We start from the raw sequence: 16,622 nt of genomic DNA on the forward strand, positions 1-16,622 counted from the left end.
ACCTCCTTGGTCCAAGCCAACGCCATCCCTCCCGGGCTGCTCTGACAGCCTCCCCTCTGTCTCCCTTGAAATCCATTCTCACAGTAACCTGAGTGCTCTTAAAATCGGAACGTCTCACCCTGGGTGGACTGTGAAAATGACCACCCATTCCTCCCATTCCTGTATGCATGTGGCTTTGCTGCTTCTGCCAACAGGAGGTGAATCTCAGCCTTCACCCCTTTAATCCAGACTTGCTTTAGCTAATGGGATTCTAGTAAATTCCACACAAATAGAAGCTTGAAAAGTGTTTGCATACTGAGGCTTTGATCCTTGCTGCTCTCGGAAACCCTGCAACCACCACCATATGGATGAGCGCGGGTTAGCCTGCTGGATGATGAGCAACATGTGGCCCATTGGCCCAGCTGACAGCCAGCCAGCCGCTAGACATGCCAGGGAGGTCACTGACTGCCAGCTGACTGCAAACACGTGAGTGATGCCACCACCAGGATGTGGGGCAGAGATAAGCACCCCAGCTGAGCCCAGCCCAAACTGCCAAACCACAAATCATGAACAAATAAAAGGTTCTTTTAAGTGACTCAGATTTAGAGTTTATTCGTTATGCGGCAAAAGCTAACTGATACAATCCCTTTCTCAAAGCCCTCCAAGGATTTCCCATTGGATGGATTGTACATAGTACAAAATCTAAATTCTAAATATAGACTAAATTTTCACTATAAGTAAAATATAAATATGGGTATGTTCTAAATTCTAAATACAGGTCTATGATCTTGCATCTCTCTGGCTCTGTCCAACCTTACTTATGCCACTCTTCCCATGACTCACCACACAGTAGCCAGTTACTGGAGAGTTGCCAGCTATCCCCTCACCATGGTGTCCCCTCAGTCTAGCACACACCTGTCCTGGTTCTTCACTAGGCTGGCCCTTCTATATCCCTCAGGTCTCATTTGAAATGTCACCTCTTCAGAGAAGCTTTATCAAATTTGCCTGACTCTTTTTACTATCAATCTTAACACTTATCACTGTTTATAATTCTGTTTTTACTGATGGTATTATTTGTCTAATGTCTTTCTTCTCTGCAAGACTATAAACTAAATGAGAGCAAGGACAATGTCTTGTTTTTACTTGCAATTTTATCCTCAGGACCTGGCACACAGTCGGTGTCCAAGAAATATTTCAATAAATGAATGAAGAAGAATGGTGATAGTAATTATTTTTGAAACTGCTATTTCTAGAACATTCTACCTTTAGCCAGGTACTGTGGAGAGTGATCAACACCCATTATCTTTATGAACCCTCACAACCCTTACTTACCTCTTTAAAGGCCCTTTCTCCAAATATAGTCACATTCTGAGATACTGGGTACTAGATTCTATTATTATCCACATTTTGTAGATGAGCTCACAGAAGTGAAGTGAATTCTATGAGGTCACAGAACTAGGAGGTGGCTGATCAAGAATGCACATCAGTGTCATCTGGCTCCACGCTAGGGGTCCTAACTGTGACATTATAACACTTCCCAACCCTGGGCTCTGCCTCAGAAGGGGAGAAGTGGAGGGTGTAAGCATTACCCCCAGGGAAGTTTGGAGGTGCCCCAGTGGGTGAATGAGACCATGTGGGCCCAGCCACCTCCCCAGACCTCTGCTACCTCCCCCAGCCATGGAGGGGCACAAGGACTGTCCACCATCTCCATCTGGAACAACCCCAGTCATCTTGCCATGGGGCAGTACAATGCTGCCTCCCCTTGGAAGAGCTCAGGACCAAAACAGAGACTGAGGTCAGGAGGTTCCCAATCTAGAATCACATGAGGAATGAGTATCCACAGCTGTTCTCCAGGACTGTCAATTCTGCCTTCCATCTAGGTCACACTCTGTGCCTCCCTTGATCGTATCAGCAGCTAATATTTGTGGACATTTCCATACCGTGTGCCAGGCCATGTGCTTATTCCCTTACACGCACTTTCTCACTGAGCCTCACAACAGCCCTGTGAAGTAGGCTTTCATTTTATCACCCCTTTACAGAACAGAAGAAGCGGCAGAGCCCGTGCTTAAAAACTCAAGAGAGCCAGGGTCTGACTCTAAGCTCCACCATTTCTATCTGTGTGACCTTGGGAAGGTTACTGAACCTCTCTGTCCCTTAGTTTCCTCATCCATTAAATAGGGTCACTCATATTACTTACGTCCTACAGTTGTTAGGGGCATTAAATGAGTTGAACTATGTGAAACACCTAGCACAGTGCCTGGCCCACAGGAAGTGTTGTTAAAGATATGTTGTACAGGCTGAATTGTGTCCTTCCGAAATTCATATGTTGAAGCCCTAATCCCCAGTATCTCAGAATGTGACTATATTTGGAGAAAGGGCCTTTAAATAGGTAAGTAAGTTAAAATGAGGCCATCAGGGTGGGCCCTAACCAATCTGACTGGTGTCCTTTTAAGGAGGGGACATTTTGCCACACAGACACCAGGGGCGTGCCCTCAGAGCAAAGCCTGCATGAAGACCCAGCAAGAATGTGAGCCCAAGAGCGATCTTGGAAGAACCACACCTGCCAACACCTTGATCTTAGACTCCAGACTCCAGAGCTGGGAGAAAATAAATCTTTGTGGGTTAAGACATCCAGTCTGCAGTATTTTGTTAGGGCAGCTGAGCAAATTAATCCATAAATATGTAAGGTGTGCCTGATAATGAAGGTCAACTGATGAGAGAACAGCAGAGCTGAGACTCTGACCCCAGAGGCAATCTTGGAAACATCACGCCTTCTGGCCTCTGAGCACTCTTGGGCAATGGCTCCCTTAAGCACCTTATCTGACAGAAAGGAGAAAGTTCCTGCTTGAGGTGCATACTATTTTTATTACTAAGCCTTGCCATGCTTTTGCCTACAGAGGATTTAGGGCCTGGCTTTAGAACTCATGACAATGTCCTATTAAGGACTTTAGGTATCTATGCGTACCTTAGGCTTGCCTCAGTTGTGAGATGTTGGAAGAGCACTGCACCTGTCAGGAGGGAACCTATGTTCCTGCCCTAACCACATGTTCTTGCCCTAACCATGCCATTTATGAGCTGCATGACCTTTAGCAAGTCCCTGTATCTCTCTGAGCCTCAGTTTTCTTAAATAGAGAATGTGCATGCCTTTGGCTGTCATATGTTTAAACTAGCATGTTCCAGGCAGTGGACAGAGTGCTTTTACATTTTATAAGAGTCCAATAAGATGGCATTAAGTTGTATTATTACCATCCCATTCTACAGATGAAGAAACTGAGGCTCCAATAGGGGAAGCAACTTATCCAAGTCACACAGTATAGACAGCAAAGCTGGAACTCTAACTCAAACCCCTGTCTGACTCTAAACCCATCCTTTTATTTTTTTAAGATTTTATTTTAAGTAATCTCTACATCCCAGTGTGGGGCTTGAACTCACAACCCCAAGGTCAAGAGTTGCATGCTCTAACAACTGAGCCAGCCACAGGCTCCTAAACCCATCTTTTCAGACACTGTGCTCCATGGCTTTCCCATACGGATGGGGTGTGTGTGTGAGGCTGTGAGCATAGCAGCGCCTATTATGTAGGCTTTGTAAAGTAGCACAACTGAGGAGACAAGACTAACCGACCGCCTAAAACAGAGCAAGATGAGAAGGTCCAGAATCAAACTCGAAGACAGGCGGTGGCAAAGACAGCACATAAAAGGAAAAAGGAGCAGAGTGGCGTGGAGAGGATCCTCCCAGCTAGAAGAGCTGCAGGAGCGAAGGTGTGGAGATGGAGATGGGAATGAAGCTGGCACACTCAGGGTCAGAGTGCCGCTCAAGGACAGAAAGAGTCAAGGTCAGAAAGAGCCATACTACATCCTTGAGCAGGGGAAAGGTGAGATGATGTGGTGGGTCCTGGTCATCACCACCACCACTATCATCATCTTCACCAACCTCGATTAAACATCTACTGTGTGCTAAGCGTTGCCCCAATACCCACATGTACTATTTCATGCAACGTCTCAACACCTTTCTGGAGTAGGTCTTATTATTATCCTTATTTTGCAGATGAGAAAATGAGGTCCGAGGAGGTGAAGTACCTGATCCATGGTCACTTAACTAGTAAGTGGTCAAGCTAGGACTTATACCTAGTCTGTCTGCTTCCATGGCCCATGACTCTAACCACCTGGGAGGTCCTTTGAGATCTTTGGGATAAAGGGGCTGGAAGTGGGCAAGGGCAGGTAGACTGGATGGGCTCCAGCACCCACCTACCCCAGAGCTGGCACCCACCCTCGTTTTCCAGCTTCCTCTTCTCCAGCTCCGCCTCTATCTGGTCCAGCACCATGGCCAGCTCCCCGAGGATCTTCTTCAGGTAGCTCACATCATCGTGCTCCAGGATCTTGGCCTGGGGACAGGACAGGCAGGAGCCAGAGGAGTTGAGCTGGCTTCTATCAAGCCTGGATAACCAAGGCTGGAAGGAACTTGACCCAAACCCCCTTCAGCAAACCCAGCCTCCAAATATCCCCCTCAGCGTAGAGGGTGCCTCGCTCTTACAAAGCACCCTCATCTGGTGCTCACAGCACTCCTGGGAGCTTGGCTGTCTTGGCCAGACCTGGCACTTTCATACACCAGCTGCTATGAGGATCGGTTGATAGCAGCTCATTGCTGCCCTTTCTCCAGAGTTACTCTCAGCCAACAAGAGCTGCCTGGAAATACTTGGGAGGGTATCTCCCATCCCTCATGCCCCCGCCAGGCAATCTGTAGCCAATGACTGACTGACGCAGAGGTATACACGTCTTGCCCCTTGCCTCCATGAGGATTGGCTTTGTGGTGACACTTACGCTGCACAGCTCTCTGTGAGATCAGGTGAACTTGGCTTCTTCTTCCTTCCTTCCTTCCCTCCCACCCTTACTGGGTTCTCCTCAGAACACTCCCTCAATGCCATTCTTATCCACGAACCTCTGTCCAATGCTCTGCTCTTAGGGACACATCCTAAGATGTCAGGAGACCAAGGCTCCGGTGGGACAGTGCCCTGCCCAAGGTCAAAGAGCCAGTAAGTGACAGAGGAGTCAGGATTGGAAAAGCAAGCCATGTTGTTTTCATTTTATGTCATCAGCTGATCCTCTATTTAGAATGAGCTTCTTCCATTTGATCTGTTTCATGGTGGGGAAGGGAACTGGGCAGGCCTGGAAGCACTCACCATGAGCTTCTTCTGTTTGGAGAGGTAGGGCTCAGAGAGCTGGGGCTCCTCTTCATGGTCCAATTTCATGAGGTCTGTGGTGGCGTTGGCTAAATGTCCTGGGGAGAGAATAAGGAAGGCCCCATCTTTCTGATACCTAGGGCCCCTCCCACCCCTTCTTCCACAAGTTTGCGGGTCAGGTCCCACTCAAACATTGATCTGGGAAGTAACAATATCAACAGCCAACACCTAGTAGGCACAATAGGCTGCAACGTAGGGATGGATGACATGCCATCCTGCCCTAGGCTCAGGCTAGTGGGAGAAACAGACACATAAGGAAATCTCTTTGACAGCACCATCAATCTGTAATAAAGAGTGAACAGAATGCTGAGAGACACACAGGCCACCTGCCCGGGCCACAAGGCATCAAGAAACCTCACTGAGGAGGAAACTACTTGGGGATGAGGAGTTTGCCAGAAATGGAGAGGTTATAAACCTGGACAAAGTCATACTTCAGTGCATGTCTCCCCCCACCCTTTCCTGTGGTAAGGAAACAGGTTCAGAGAGGCTAAGTAATATCCCACACTAGTAAATGATAAGCAGGTTTCAAGCCTGGGTCCATCTGATTCTTAGTCTAGTGCTCACTCACTGTAGCTCACAAGGAAAAACTTGCTTAATGCAAGAAAAACCATAAGAGACTTTTGCTGTCTTCAGACTTCCCATTCTGGTGAGGCAATTTTCCTGCAGATTTAGCTAACCCCACATTTCCTAGGAAAACTGGCCTTTTAAAGATGCTAAAAAGGGAAGGGTGATGGAACAGTGGGTCAGTGATGGAACTCAAGGCAGCACCTTGAGAATTATTCTTAATGAGAGAGAAGAAGTGTCCTATAGTCCAACTTTGAGAGTCTAACTGTAAACTGTGGGAGTTATAAGAGGAGGTGAAAGTATCATGCAGGATAAGATCCTGGGGTCTGTTCCAAGACTGAGATGGGATTTCTCCAGAATTCTTGGCCAGTAAGTCTGGGATGTGGTGGCCAATCATGCCCTGCCCTTTCTCTTGTGTCCCAACTCCACTTAGAGATCCCTTAGGCTCCTTGAATTCATCCTGGCCCCACCTGACCCCATCATTGTCCCTGCTCCACCTGCTCCTCACCTGCATTCTCCCCTAACTGCAGCACCTCTCCCCCACACTGAGCCAAGCCAGATGCCTGAGGGGGTGCCCTCAATTCCTCCTTCACCTCCTCCCTGCACCAAATCAGTCCCAGGTCTGTTGATTCCTCCTTCTTATTCTTTCTCATACTTAACTTTTCCCTTTCCATCCTCTGCCTCCCTTAGTTCAGACCCCCTCACTGATCTCTCTCTGGATGATTCTGACCCAGCCCTAGGCAGCGGCACTCTCTCCTTCTGTGCCCTTCTCCCCACTCACACCAAAGAGGTCTTCCTCAAACACATACTTGACCACGCCGCTCCCTGCTTAAAACCCATCCCTGGCTCCTCACTGCCCTCAGATAACGTCCAAGCTCTTCAACTTGCCTTGAAAAAAAACAGCAGGATCCTCTCTTCTTACCAACTCCATCTTTCACTGAGTTACCCCACCTGTCCCTGTCCCCAGGTGGTAACATTTCAGCCACTCCAAATGCCTGGCATTCCCTGAATGTGCCAGACCATCCCAAACCTCTGGGCCTCTGCTCACACTACTTCTACCTCCTGGAATACCTTTCTCCTGTATTCCTGAAAATCCCCTTCTAGATCCAGTTCAAGATCACCTCCTCCATGAAGCCTGTCCTGATCCTTTAGGAGGTCTGACTACTCAATGCCTTTGTCCTCCTGTGTACACTGTACAGATTTCTGCCAGAAAATGCAAATACAGTAATCAGAGCTGCCATTGCACAAATCCATTCACATTACAATCTATGTGAAAAGTGCCCCCTGGACTTGTGCAGTGCACCACCTGTACTGCTATACATGGAGATTTTGATGTATTTATCTCTGGATGTATATGTCTCCCACTAGACTTTGAGTTTCTGGAGACCAGTGGCTATGTCAGCTTTGTCCCTGTTTCCTTAAAACCCAGTACAGGCCTGGCACAGAACAAGAGCTTAGTGAGAGTTGAATGAATGAATGAATGAGTAGAATGAGTGAATGAATGACCGCAGATGTTCAGCTTCTGCCCTCTGATGTCTCACCATCTACCACCCCATCTCCTGGCCTGATAAAAAACCCAGTAAACATACTCCCAGACCTTTCAGCTTTAGGGCTATATTAAGTCTCATTGATATTTTATGAATGTGAAGGTCAAGTATAGCATTTTCTCTCTTGCCAGTCACCCAGGGCTGCACATGTGGCTCTCTCCAAGAGGGCAAACCAAGTCCAGGAAAGACCTTAGGCTGATTGGAGGGATCACTGCAGGATCACTTCTGCATCCCGTGAGACCTCCCTCCTTCCCCAGTGGGGCTGGAGCTCTGAGATCTCTCTCCTCCAAGGAGGAGCAGGCTGGGCCTTCTTGGACCCCTCACTGCCTTCTAGACTCTTTCAGATGGCTCATGGCAGAATGAGGAAGGGCCTCCAGCCCCTAGAAGCGGTTAGGGACTGCCTCCACCCAGTCCAGGCCCCCATTCTTCTCTCGGTGGAGGGAGCTCTGTAAAATGCACATCAGATCATGTTCACTTTCCATCCCTAGTTTCTCCACTGCTCTTTGGACAAGATTCCATTTCTGTCAGACCTACTCCCCAGACTCGCACCACCAGCCACCCATACCTCCCTTGGGCTACACTTCATCCACACTGAACTTCCTTCAGTTCCCCAAACACACCACACCCTCTCCTACCCCTGAAGCTGAAGGGATTCTCTCTCTCCTTCCCCTTCTACCTCCTGGTCCTCCTTGGGTGTTGCTGCATTTCAGAAGCCCTCTGTGCCCCCAAGGCTGGGATGGGTACCTTCTCTTATTGTAACACTCATTGGTTCTAGGGTAACATTTTTTTAAATCAGCTGGTGTTTGAACAGGTTATACATACATACGTGTTTAAAAATTCAAACAATATTAAAAGAATGTACAGTGAAAAGTAAATCCCTCTCCTCTCAATCTGTGGTCTCTTAGTTCTGCTCCCCAAAAGCAAATAGCTTCTCATATATCCCTCCAGAAATTCTCTGTGTTTGCAAGTACCTGTGTGTCCATTTAACCCCCTTTTAAATATATTATTGATAGCACGCTAGTTGCATTTTTTTGCCCTTCATTCCTACTTACTAATATATCTTACAGAGCATCCCATATGCTTATTTTTTTAGATTTTATTTAAATTCAAGTTAGTTAACATATAGTGTATTATTAGTTTCAGTGGTAGAATTCAGTGATTCATCAGTTGCATGTAACACCCAGTGTCATATGCTTTTTTTTTTTTTTAATAGCTGTGCAGTGTTCCATCATATGGGAAGACTAGAGGTGTTCTAGTGTAGGGGAAGACTAGAATTTATTTACCCAGTTCCCAACTCATGCACAGCTGGGTTGTTTCCAGCTTCTCGCTATTACCACCTATGCTGCAGTGAATAATCTTTGTGCGTGGTTCTTTGTGCACACATCCAGGTGTAACTGCGGGATCGTCTCCGAGGGGTGGGCCTTTCTGTGTTTGATCTAGAGTGCCAGGCTGCCCTCCTGAGAAGCTGTTCAAATGTATTTAGTCCCGCACTGCAATTACCTGGTCACTTGTCGTTCTGCTTCCCTGTGATGGAACTGTGACCCTAGGTTGGTAGAAGCTATGTCTGTCCCCATCTGTCCCCAGCCCCCTGCCCAGGGCCTGGGCCATAGGAGACCTCCTCAATGTTGCTGACTGAATACAGATAGGATGACACTGATAAATTCCAAGTCTTGTTCGAGGGTACTCTAAAGGGATGAGACCAAGTTCACAACCTGCCCCTTCCCACTTTTAAACATCAGCTCACTCCCTCAAGAGGGAGGAAGTGACCATTTACTAAGCACCTAGTATCTACTTAGAATCATCACACTTCATCTATCTAAAGGACCCCATGATGTCTGCACAGAGCCTGGATCAAAGTCTGTAAACGGCTATTGATGGATAATCTGATTTAATCCAACCCCCATTTACTGGGTGCTGGAAACTAAAGGATGAGCCAGGCTATGGGCACGTCCAGGCTAGCAGTTAGGACAGGATGCAGGTGATGCTTAAATCAAAAATCAGAGACCCCACAGGGGGCCTTGCATATCTGGGCAGCTTTCCTTGGTGGCACCAACCCTGATGTCACTCAGTGCCCTGGATCACCAACCACAGTCCTGACCTCCCTGGGCCCCGACCATGTCCTCCACCATGACGGTGCCCCACCTTCCTATGGACAAGACAAAGAGAGCCCCGTAGCCTCTGTATGGGATGGCAGGACAAGAGGAGGGGCAGGAGGGGAGTGAGACAGCCAGAGAGGGAGAGACATTTCAGTTTGAAACAGAGTGAATGAGATGGAAGGCCAGGGAGAGTGGTGGAGAGAAAGCAAGTGGGAGTGGGGGTGGATGGGGTGAGGATCGAGCCAGAGACTCCCAGAGGGAGGGCCAGAGACATTAACAGAGACAGAGAGAAAGGGGTAGAGCGAGAGGCAGAGGCGGATGAGGGAGACCAAGAGGGATACGAGGAAGAAGGGGAATAAGAGACATACAGTGGGAGGAAGAGATGGAGGAGGAGACTCCTGTCGAAAGGGAAAAGGTGGGCAAATGGGAGTAACCCGGGGCACTCACTGCGGATCTCGGCCGTGGCGTACTTGGGGATCATGGAGTCAGTGGTGAGCTCGGGGTGCAGGATGCAGCCGTGCGTGTAGGCGTCCATGGGCAGCGCGCCCAGCAGCTCCCGGTACTGCAGCACCCTCGCGTGCTGAGGGCTGCCCACCTCAGGCATCAGGGCCACCACGTGCTCTGCGGGCCACAGCAGGGGCTGGGCTGGCGGGGTGGGTCCCACCCTGGCCACCTACCCCCCTGATTTGGACAGGCCAGGCTCTGGTACCCCATCCCTCGATCCCAGCATCCTGGAACCTCGAAATGTAGAGGCCCACAGGGACCACCCCTTTCCCCAGGCTCTTGAGATAAAGTCTCCACCAGGCTGACAGGGGATCTTACTGGTCTACCTCATCTCCCTGGAGTCCTGCCAACCTGTCTCCTAGGGGCAGCTCCTTGCCACTCCAGGCTTGTTGCCCGATGGGGGTCTAGGCCCAGCGTTGCCAGGCTTTCAAGAGAAGCCAGAAATCTGGATGCTTAAAACTGAACTTTCTTTGATTTTTAATTGTTGGCAACTCATTCATATTCTTTCTACACAGTACATGTCTGGGCCCTGACCCCCTCTCAGCTGGGTTTGCAGCATCTGCCATAGGCAGTGGGCTTTTGAACCTGAAGAAGGCCGGAGGGAGGGAGGGAGACATGGGGTCCTGTAGGGTTCTACGGTGTCTGGGCCCTGCTCACATCTGCAATGTTTTAGGGTACCTGGGCCCATGACTATGGGGTGCCGGGGGGGCCCATGGCCCTGTCTATGCTTATAGAGATTCAGGGGGCTGGGCCCTGCCCATGGCCCGGCATTGTTGGAAGACCTGGGCCCCAGGTGTGGTGACTAGGAGGGCCTGTGTCCTGCTCCCGCCTGCGGGCTCTGAGGACCTGTGGCCATACCTCCGACTCCAGAACTCCTGGGGAAGGAGGAGGGTTTGTGGCATCCCAAGGATCGAGGCCATGCCTGTAGCTCTGTGATTCCTGGGGGGCATCTGAGCCCTGTTTGCAGCCCCATCGTTCCTTTCAGGGAAGACTGGGTCATGTCCACAGCCCCAGTGGGCTTCCTCAGGCTCCCCAAGGTTCTGGGAACCTGTCTGAGCCCGTGGAGTCCCTCAGGTCTGTGGCTGAGCCCCTGGTGGGTATGGCAACCGTACCTCCTGTGAAGGTTCGCTCCACGTAGTCGATGATCTGGTCGTAGTCGCTGATGATATTGTCCCGGTGGATGATGACGGGCACCTCCTCCCCCAGGTTGAGCCGCATGAACCAGGGCTCCTTGTGCTCGCTCTGCGGCAGGCTCACATCCCGCTCCTCACACGCCAGGCCCTTCTCGGCAATCACCAGCCGCACCTGCAGGTGCCAGGGTCAGAGCGGGGAAGGCGGGCCAAAGGGGGGGGGAGGGGGCGGTAGATACTGTGCCCAGGGAGGGCGGGGCATGCGGGAGGGAGGTCAGAGGTCACACACAGGAGGTGATAAGGTTGCTTCCAGCTCATTCTTGGGCTCCTGGCAGGGGTGGTGGGTGGAATCTCCCAGGGGCCTGGAGCCTCTTGGCAGGAGGAACACAGCCCTACTCTGGGGCAAAGTGGCAGTGCTCCCTGGTGTTGATGGGACTGGGTTTCACAGCTGGACATACCTGGGATAGGATTCCTGGCTCTGCTGTGTGTGTTTGGGCAGATTCCTTAAACTTTCTGAGCCTTAGTTTCCTTATTTGCAAAATGGAAGTATTAATAGTACCACCCCAGTGTCTGGTACATGGAGGGCACTCAGTTCATGATTTCATTATCATTATTAGACGCTCAGCCTGGCCTCCAGGGGTACATCTGGCCAGGAAATTCATAGAAATCCTTATCAACATAATCAATAGCTAAATTCCTCAAATTATTTGGGAAACAAAACAAGGTTCAAAATAATTTGCCAACATCAGATGAGTCTTTTATTGTCCCACACACCTTCCCATCTGGTTGTTGAATATTCACAATAGCGTCCCAGAAGAGGGTAGATCAGAAACTATCCCCCCTGTTTTTCTTGATGAGAAAACTAAAGGCCAGAGAGGGCAAGTAACTTACCCAAAGTCACACAGCAAGGTAGTAGCAGACCTGAAACTGGAAGCAATGGGTCCTGACTCCCAGCCCAGTATTCTCTGCCCTGCGGGCACCTTCAAAGAGTCCTGGGCCTGTCCCTCCTTAGTTTTTCCCTATGTCTCTAAGGAGTCCCAGACAAACATTTGAGCTGGTAGAAGCTAATGGAGAGCCTTGAAGCTGGGGCCTGCTCCTGACCCAGCCCAACATTTCTGAGCTGGAAGACAATGAGAGATCACTTGGTCCAACTGGCCTCTGCCTGTGGACTGAGACTCAAAAAGAAGATGACTTGTCCAAGGTCTCCCAGCAAAAAGATGGCAAATGACTCCACTCCTTCCCACTAACGGCTCCAGTTCAGGGGAAAGGGAGGGCATCCCTGAGGCCAGCAAAAGTGGTTCTCCCAGAGCATCAATGTACCCAGACACCCGGTAGCTCCTGGGACTTGATGTCCCCAGCCTCCCTCCCAAGTGCCAGGAGTTAAGCACTCAGAGGGGCAGCATGGTATCATGGTCAGACCTTGGACTTGGGGCCAGACTGTCAGTTCAGATCCCAGCTCTAGCACCTACTTGCTGGGTGACTTGGCTTTACATCTGTGTGCCTCAGTTTCCTCACCTGTCCAATGAGAGTCCCACCAGCAAGTCCCACAGAGGGCTGCTGTGGGGATGAGATACTTTAGTCCCTGCGGAACAGAGCCTGGCACAACATAGGCATAACGTGTCTTGGCCACTTGTATGAGATCATCTGGACTTGAAGCCTGGCTCTGCTGCTTATTTGCTTTGTGACCTTGGACAAGTCACCTGACTTCTCTGATCTTAGGTTCTATGAAATGAGGAACGCAATCCACCCTTTCAAGCATGGCATGAGGTTGGGATGGGATGATATGGATAACGTCCCAGCCCAGGAGGTTAATACATGGGTTCTACCATCACAATCTCACACACGTACATGCACACACACACACACACACACACACTACCTCACACCCGTGGCTGATGTCCTAGAGCAGTACTTCATGCCCCATCCTCACAGCTAACATGAACACCCCTTTCCTTGTGGGGAGGGAGAGGCAATGAGCCCTTGAACCCCCAACCCTCATTCACAGATTCATTTGCTCCATTAGCCAAAAGCAGGCCATGCAGACGGGGCTGGGAGGTCCTCACCCTCCGCCACAGCAATGTTATGTGACCTTAGAGCTATCACTGCCCCTTTCCGAGCCTCCTTTTAATCATTAGTAGAACGAGGGCTGGACTCCGTGTTCAAGGCGCGGCCCGCAGCTGCTGCAAGCTGCCGCTACACTCGGGCCATGCTGGAGACAGTGGGAGGGCACTGCTGGCTCTGTCTAAGAGAGGGGGAGGAACTGTGCCGGAGAGTGAGCACCGGGGGTGGCATGTTTGGTCTGGGGATGCGAGTGTGTGAGTGCATGAGCCTGAACCTGAGTGGCAACTGTGTAAATGAGCGTGTGTGTGTGTGTGTGTGCATGTGTGTGTATATGTGTGCATGAGTGTGCGTATGTATGGATGAGTGTCTGAGCAACTGTATTAAAGTATTGTGTGAGTGCATGTGCATTAGTGTGGACATGAGTGTGCATAGGCACATGTGTGTCCTTGTGTGTACGTATAGGTGAGTGTGCATGAGCAGGAGAGTATGTGCATGTGTATATCTGAACTCCTGGGTGGTGCCGATGCCCTGGAGAAGCCCCAGAGCAGTCAAGGCTGCAGTTTGGCTGGAGCAGAACTGCCTGCTCCCTTCCTCCTGCCCATCCTGGCATCCTCCACCCTGGGCGATCTGGCTCCGCCCAGCCATCCAGCCTCCCCAGGCCAAGCTGGGACCACTGAATGGATGGAAATGGAAACCAAACCAGGCCTCTGCTCTTGGCAGTCCAGACATTTGGCCTTGCCTCCTGGCAGGGCACCTGCCCCCAAGGACCACTCCCAGGCCCTGCCCTGGGACTCCAGTGAGGGTGCCAGGTGGGGCTGGTGCCTGGGAGGGGACTCTCTTTAGGGATGTAACAGTTTTGCTTGGAGCTGCCTCAGGGTCATGCCGGAAGGCGGCCAAGGAGACTTTCTCCTTTAGCTGAGCTGCAGGCCAGAGCCAGGTGCCATCCTGCAGGGGAGGGGAGGGCGGGGGGAAGCCAGGCCCGGGGGGAAGGGCATGCAGTCACTAAGGCCATCTGCTATCTCTGCATCCCAGAGACTGGACCAGACTTAGGTGGTCATCATGCAGTGTGGCCAGCCATCAAGCACCCCTGGGGCAGACTCTCCTCCCGGCGGGTGCATGGAATTAGCTCACTGGTGCTTCTTGTCATAGTCGGGCACTGTCCCTCCTCACCCAGGCCCTAGTTTATGAGGCAACTGCAAGGTGCTGGCTTGGCATCTCTGCCCAACCCTTTAGTTGCTGTGTGACTTTGTAAAAGACACTTAAGAGTCTCTGAACCTCAGTGTATTTCTCTCAAATACTTTTTTTTGTTTTTAATTAATCAAGGTGAAGGAGTGGCCCACACAGGGATCAAAGGAAAAGAGTTCCAGGCAGAGGGACTGGCCAGCCCTAGAGCCCCGTATTGGTCTGGCGTATTGAAACACAGTGAGGAGGTCAGTGTGGCTGGGGAGGGGGGGCAGACAGGGAGACGAGACGAAGGCAGGTCATGCACAGGGCCTTGTAATGGAGACTCCCAGGTTCAGGAGTCCATGAATCAATCCAGGGACTCCTTAAACTAGGATGGGAAAATTACATGTTTACTTTCAGTAATCTCATACTGACAGCATTTTCTGCAATTATGAGTAGTGTAGGTGTCAAAGCATGGTAGTGTTAGCAACGCCTGAAGTATTGTCACCACAAGAAATCACTTCCATCACTCCACACGGCTACAGTACACTCCTCATGACTTTGACATTACAGGGATTGGTCCTGCCACAAGGGCAGGCTGTATAACGGGTTAATATAGAAACATGTATTATTATATAATGAATTTGTTCTAAAAGTATGACAACAGCTGTACTTCCATTGGCTTTCCTTTTAGTAATGCAATGTATTTTACTTTATCCATTAAAAGCATTATTGTGAGAAAGAGCCAAAGGGTTCCCCCCATTGATGAGGGGTCCATGATCCAGTCATGCTTAGGATCCTGCAGCAGAGCCTAAGGCCATTTTGAGGATTCTGGCTCTTTCCCCGGAAGGACCTGGTGAGCCACTGCAGGCTTCTTTTTTTTTTTTTTTTTTTAGATTTTATTTATTTTTGTGAGAGAGAGGGAAAGTGAGCGCGAGCAGGAGGTGGGGCAGGGGGCAGAAGAAGAAGCAGGCTCCCCGCTGAGCAGGGAGCCTGATGTGGGGGATCATGACCTGAGCCGAAGGCAGATGCTTAACCAACTGAGCCACCCAGGCGCCCCAACCACTGCAGGCTTCTGAGAAGGGTGGTGAGATCTGCAGTTGTCACCTGTGAGTTTCTGGGGGTGGGGGTGGGGTAAAGGGTCAAGTGCAACATGGACAGGGCTGGGGGCCAGGACCCAAGAGCTTGAAAGGCAAGGCCAGGGTGGGAGGTAGGGATCACCCTCCACCTCTTGCTTCCTCCTGCCATGTCTGAGAGGGGCCTCTCGAAGACCTGCTCAGTCTTGGGTGTCAGGACTGTCTCCTGACAGGACCCAGGTCTGGGCATCTTACTGCTGGGGGCAGAAGGTTGGGCCAGGTTCTCCCCACAGGTACATCTAAGACAAGGGCAGACCCTGAGAAGATGGGGTCAGGGAACCTTAAACAGGCTTGTTGCAGGAAGCCAAGGATGGGTCTCAGAGACTCACCTTGGTAGAAATAACAAGAAGAATAGCTAACTCTCATATAGCACTTTCTCTGTGCCAGGCATTGCTCTAAGACATTTACATGTGTTACAAAAACCTAATGAGGTAGGTACTAGTATCGTGCTCCTTTTACAAAAGAGAAAACAGGCACAGAGACAGCACTAAGTTGCCCAAAGTCACAGAGCTAGTAAATAGCAATCTTGGTTTTTTAAAAAACTGGCTGGTGTGAGGATGGAAGGATGCTCAAAGGGCTGGGGACACACAGAGACAGGGCTGTTCTTCCTGCCTAGGGAGGGAGGGATGCAGGTTGTATCACACATCTAGTCCATTTTCATGTTGAAAAGCCGACGACCAAAGAGGGTCAGGACCTACATGAGGTCACAAGCTAGTGAGTGGGAATACCAGCAATCAGAATGTCGCATGTTTGCCCCTCCCAGTCTCACCCCTTTGCTCACCTCCACCCCCCAGCCAAGGAGAAAGAGGCTGGAGGGCAGGAACAGCCTCAGAAACAAGCTAACATCTACACTTTGCATTCAGAACCTCCTCTGAACCCTGTGGCCCCAGATGATCACTTATGATGGTGCCCGAAAGTTCACTGTTAGTGTGCAATCTTTAAGGCATTGTGCTAAGTAAGTTTGTGGCCATGCATGATATCATCCAATCCTCACAACCCTCTGAGGTAGGTACCGTTCCTTCAGCACAGAGGAGGAAGCGGAGACTTGCAGAAGTGAAGACACGTGCACGAAGTGACACAGTGGGAGGTGGCCCTATCAGGCTTTGATCTCCTGTCTGGCAAATATAAGTTTGCTTACTGGGCACTTTCTATGAGCCAGGTGCTGCTCTAGGTGATTTAATGGATACATTTGCTGAATCCTCACA

At 50.3% G+C, this 16,622-nt stretch overlaps 1 protein-coding gene across 3 annotated transcripts in view; it reads right to left on the bottom strand.

The window, feature by feature from the left end:
- The window catches only part of GDAP1L1 (ganglioside induced differentiation associated protein 1 like 1), a 47,204-nt gene that overhangs the window by 7,073 nt on the left and 23,509 nt on the right, over positions 1–16,622 (bottom strand). For all 3 annotated transcript variants that reach the window (XR_004301215.1, XM_032419485.1, XM_032419483.1), the window contains exons 2-5: positions 11,039–11,231; positions 9,870–10,043; positions 5,156–5,253; positions 4,246–4,360 (exon numbers count right to left, since the gene is read on the bottom strand). Coding sequence is in view for 2 of the 3 variants with exons in the window: in XM_032419483.1 (XP_032275374.1) it covers positions 4,246–4,360; positions 5,156–5,253; positions 9,870–10,043; positions 11,039–11,231 (580 nt within the window). In the remaining variant the exon portion in view is untranslated. The remainder of the gene's footprint in view (positions 1–4,245; positions 4,361–5,155; positions 5,254–9,869; positions 10,044–11,038; positions 11,232–16,622) is intronic.

The sequence above is a fragment of the Phoca vitulina genome, unplaced genomic scaffold (assembly GCF_004348235.1).
Source record: "Phoca vitulina isolate PV1807 unplaced genomic scaffold, GSC_HSeal_1.0 scaffold22, whole genome shotgun sequence".
NCBI classification, from domain to species: Eukaryota; Metazoa; Chordata; class Mammalia; order Carnivora; family Phocidae; genus Phoca; species Phoca vitulina.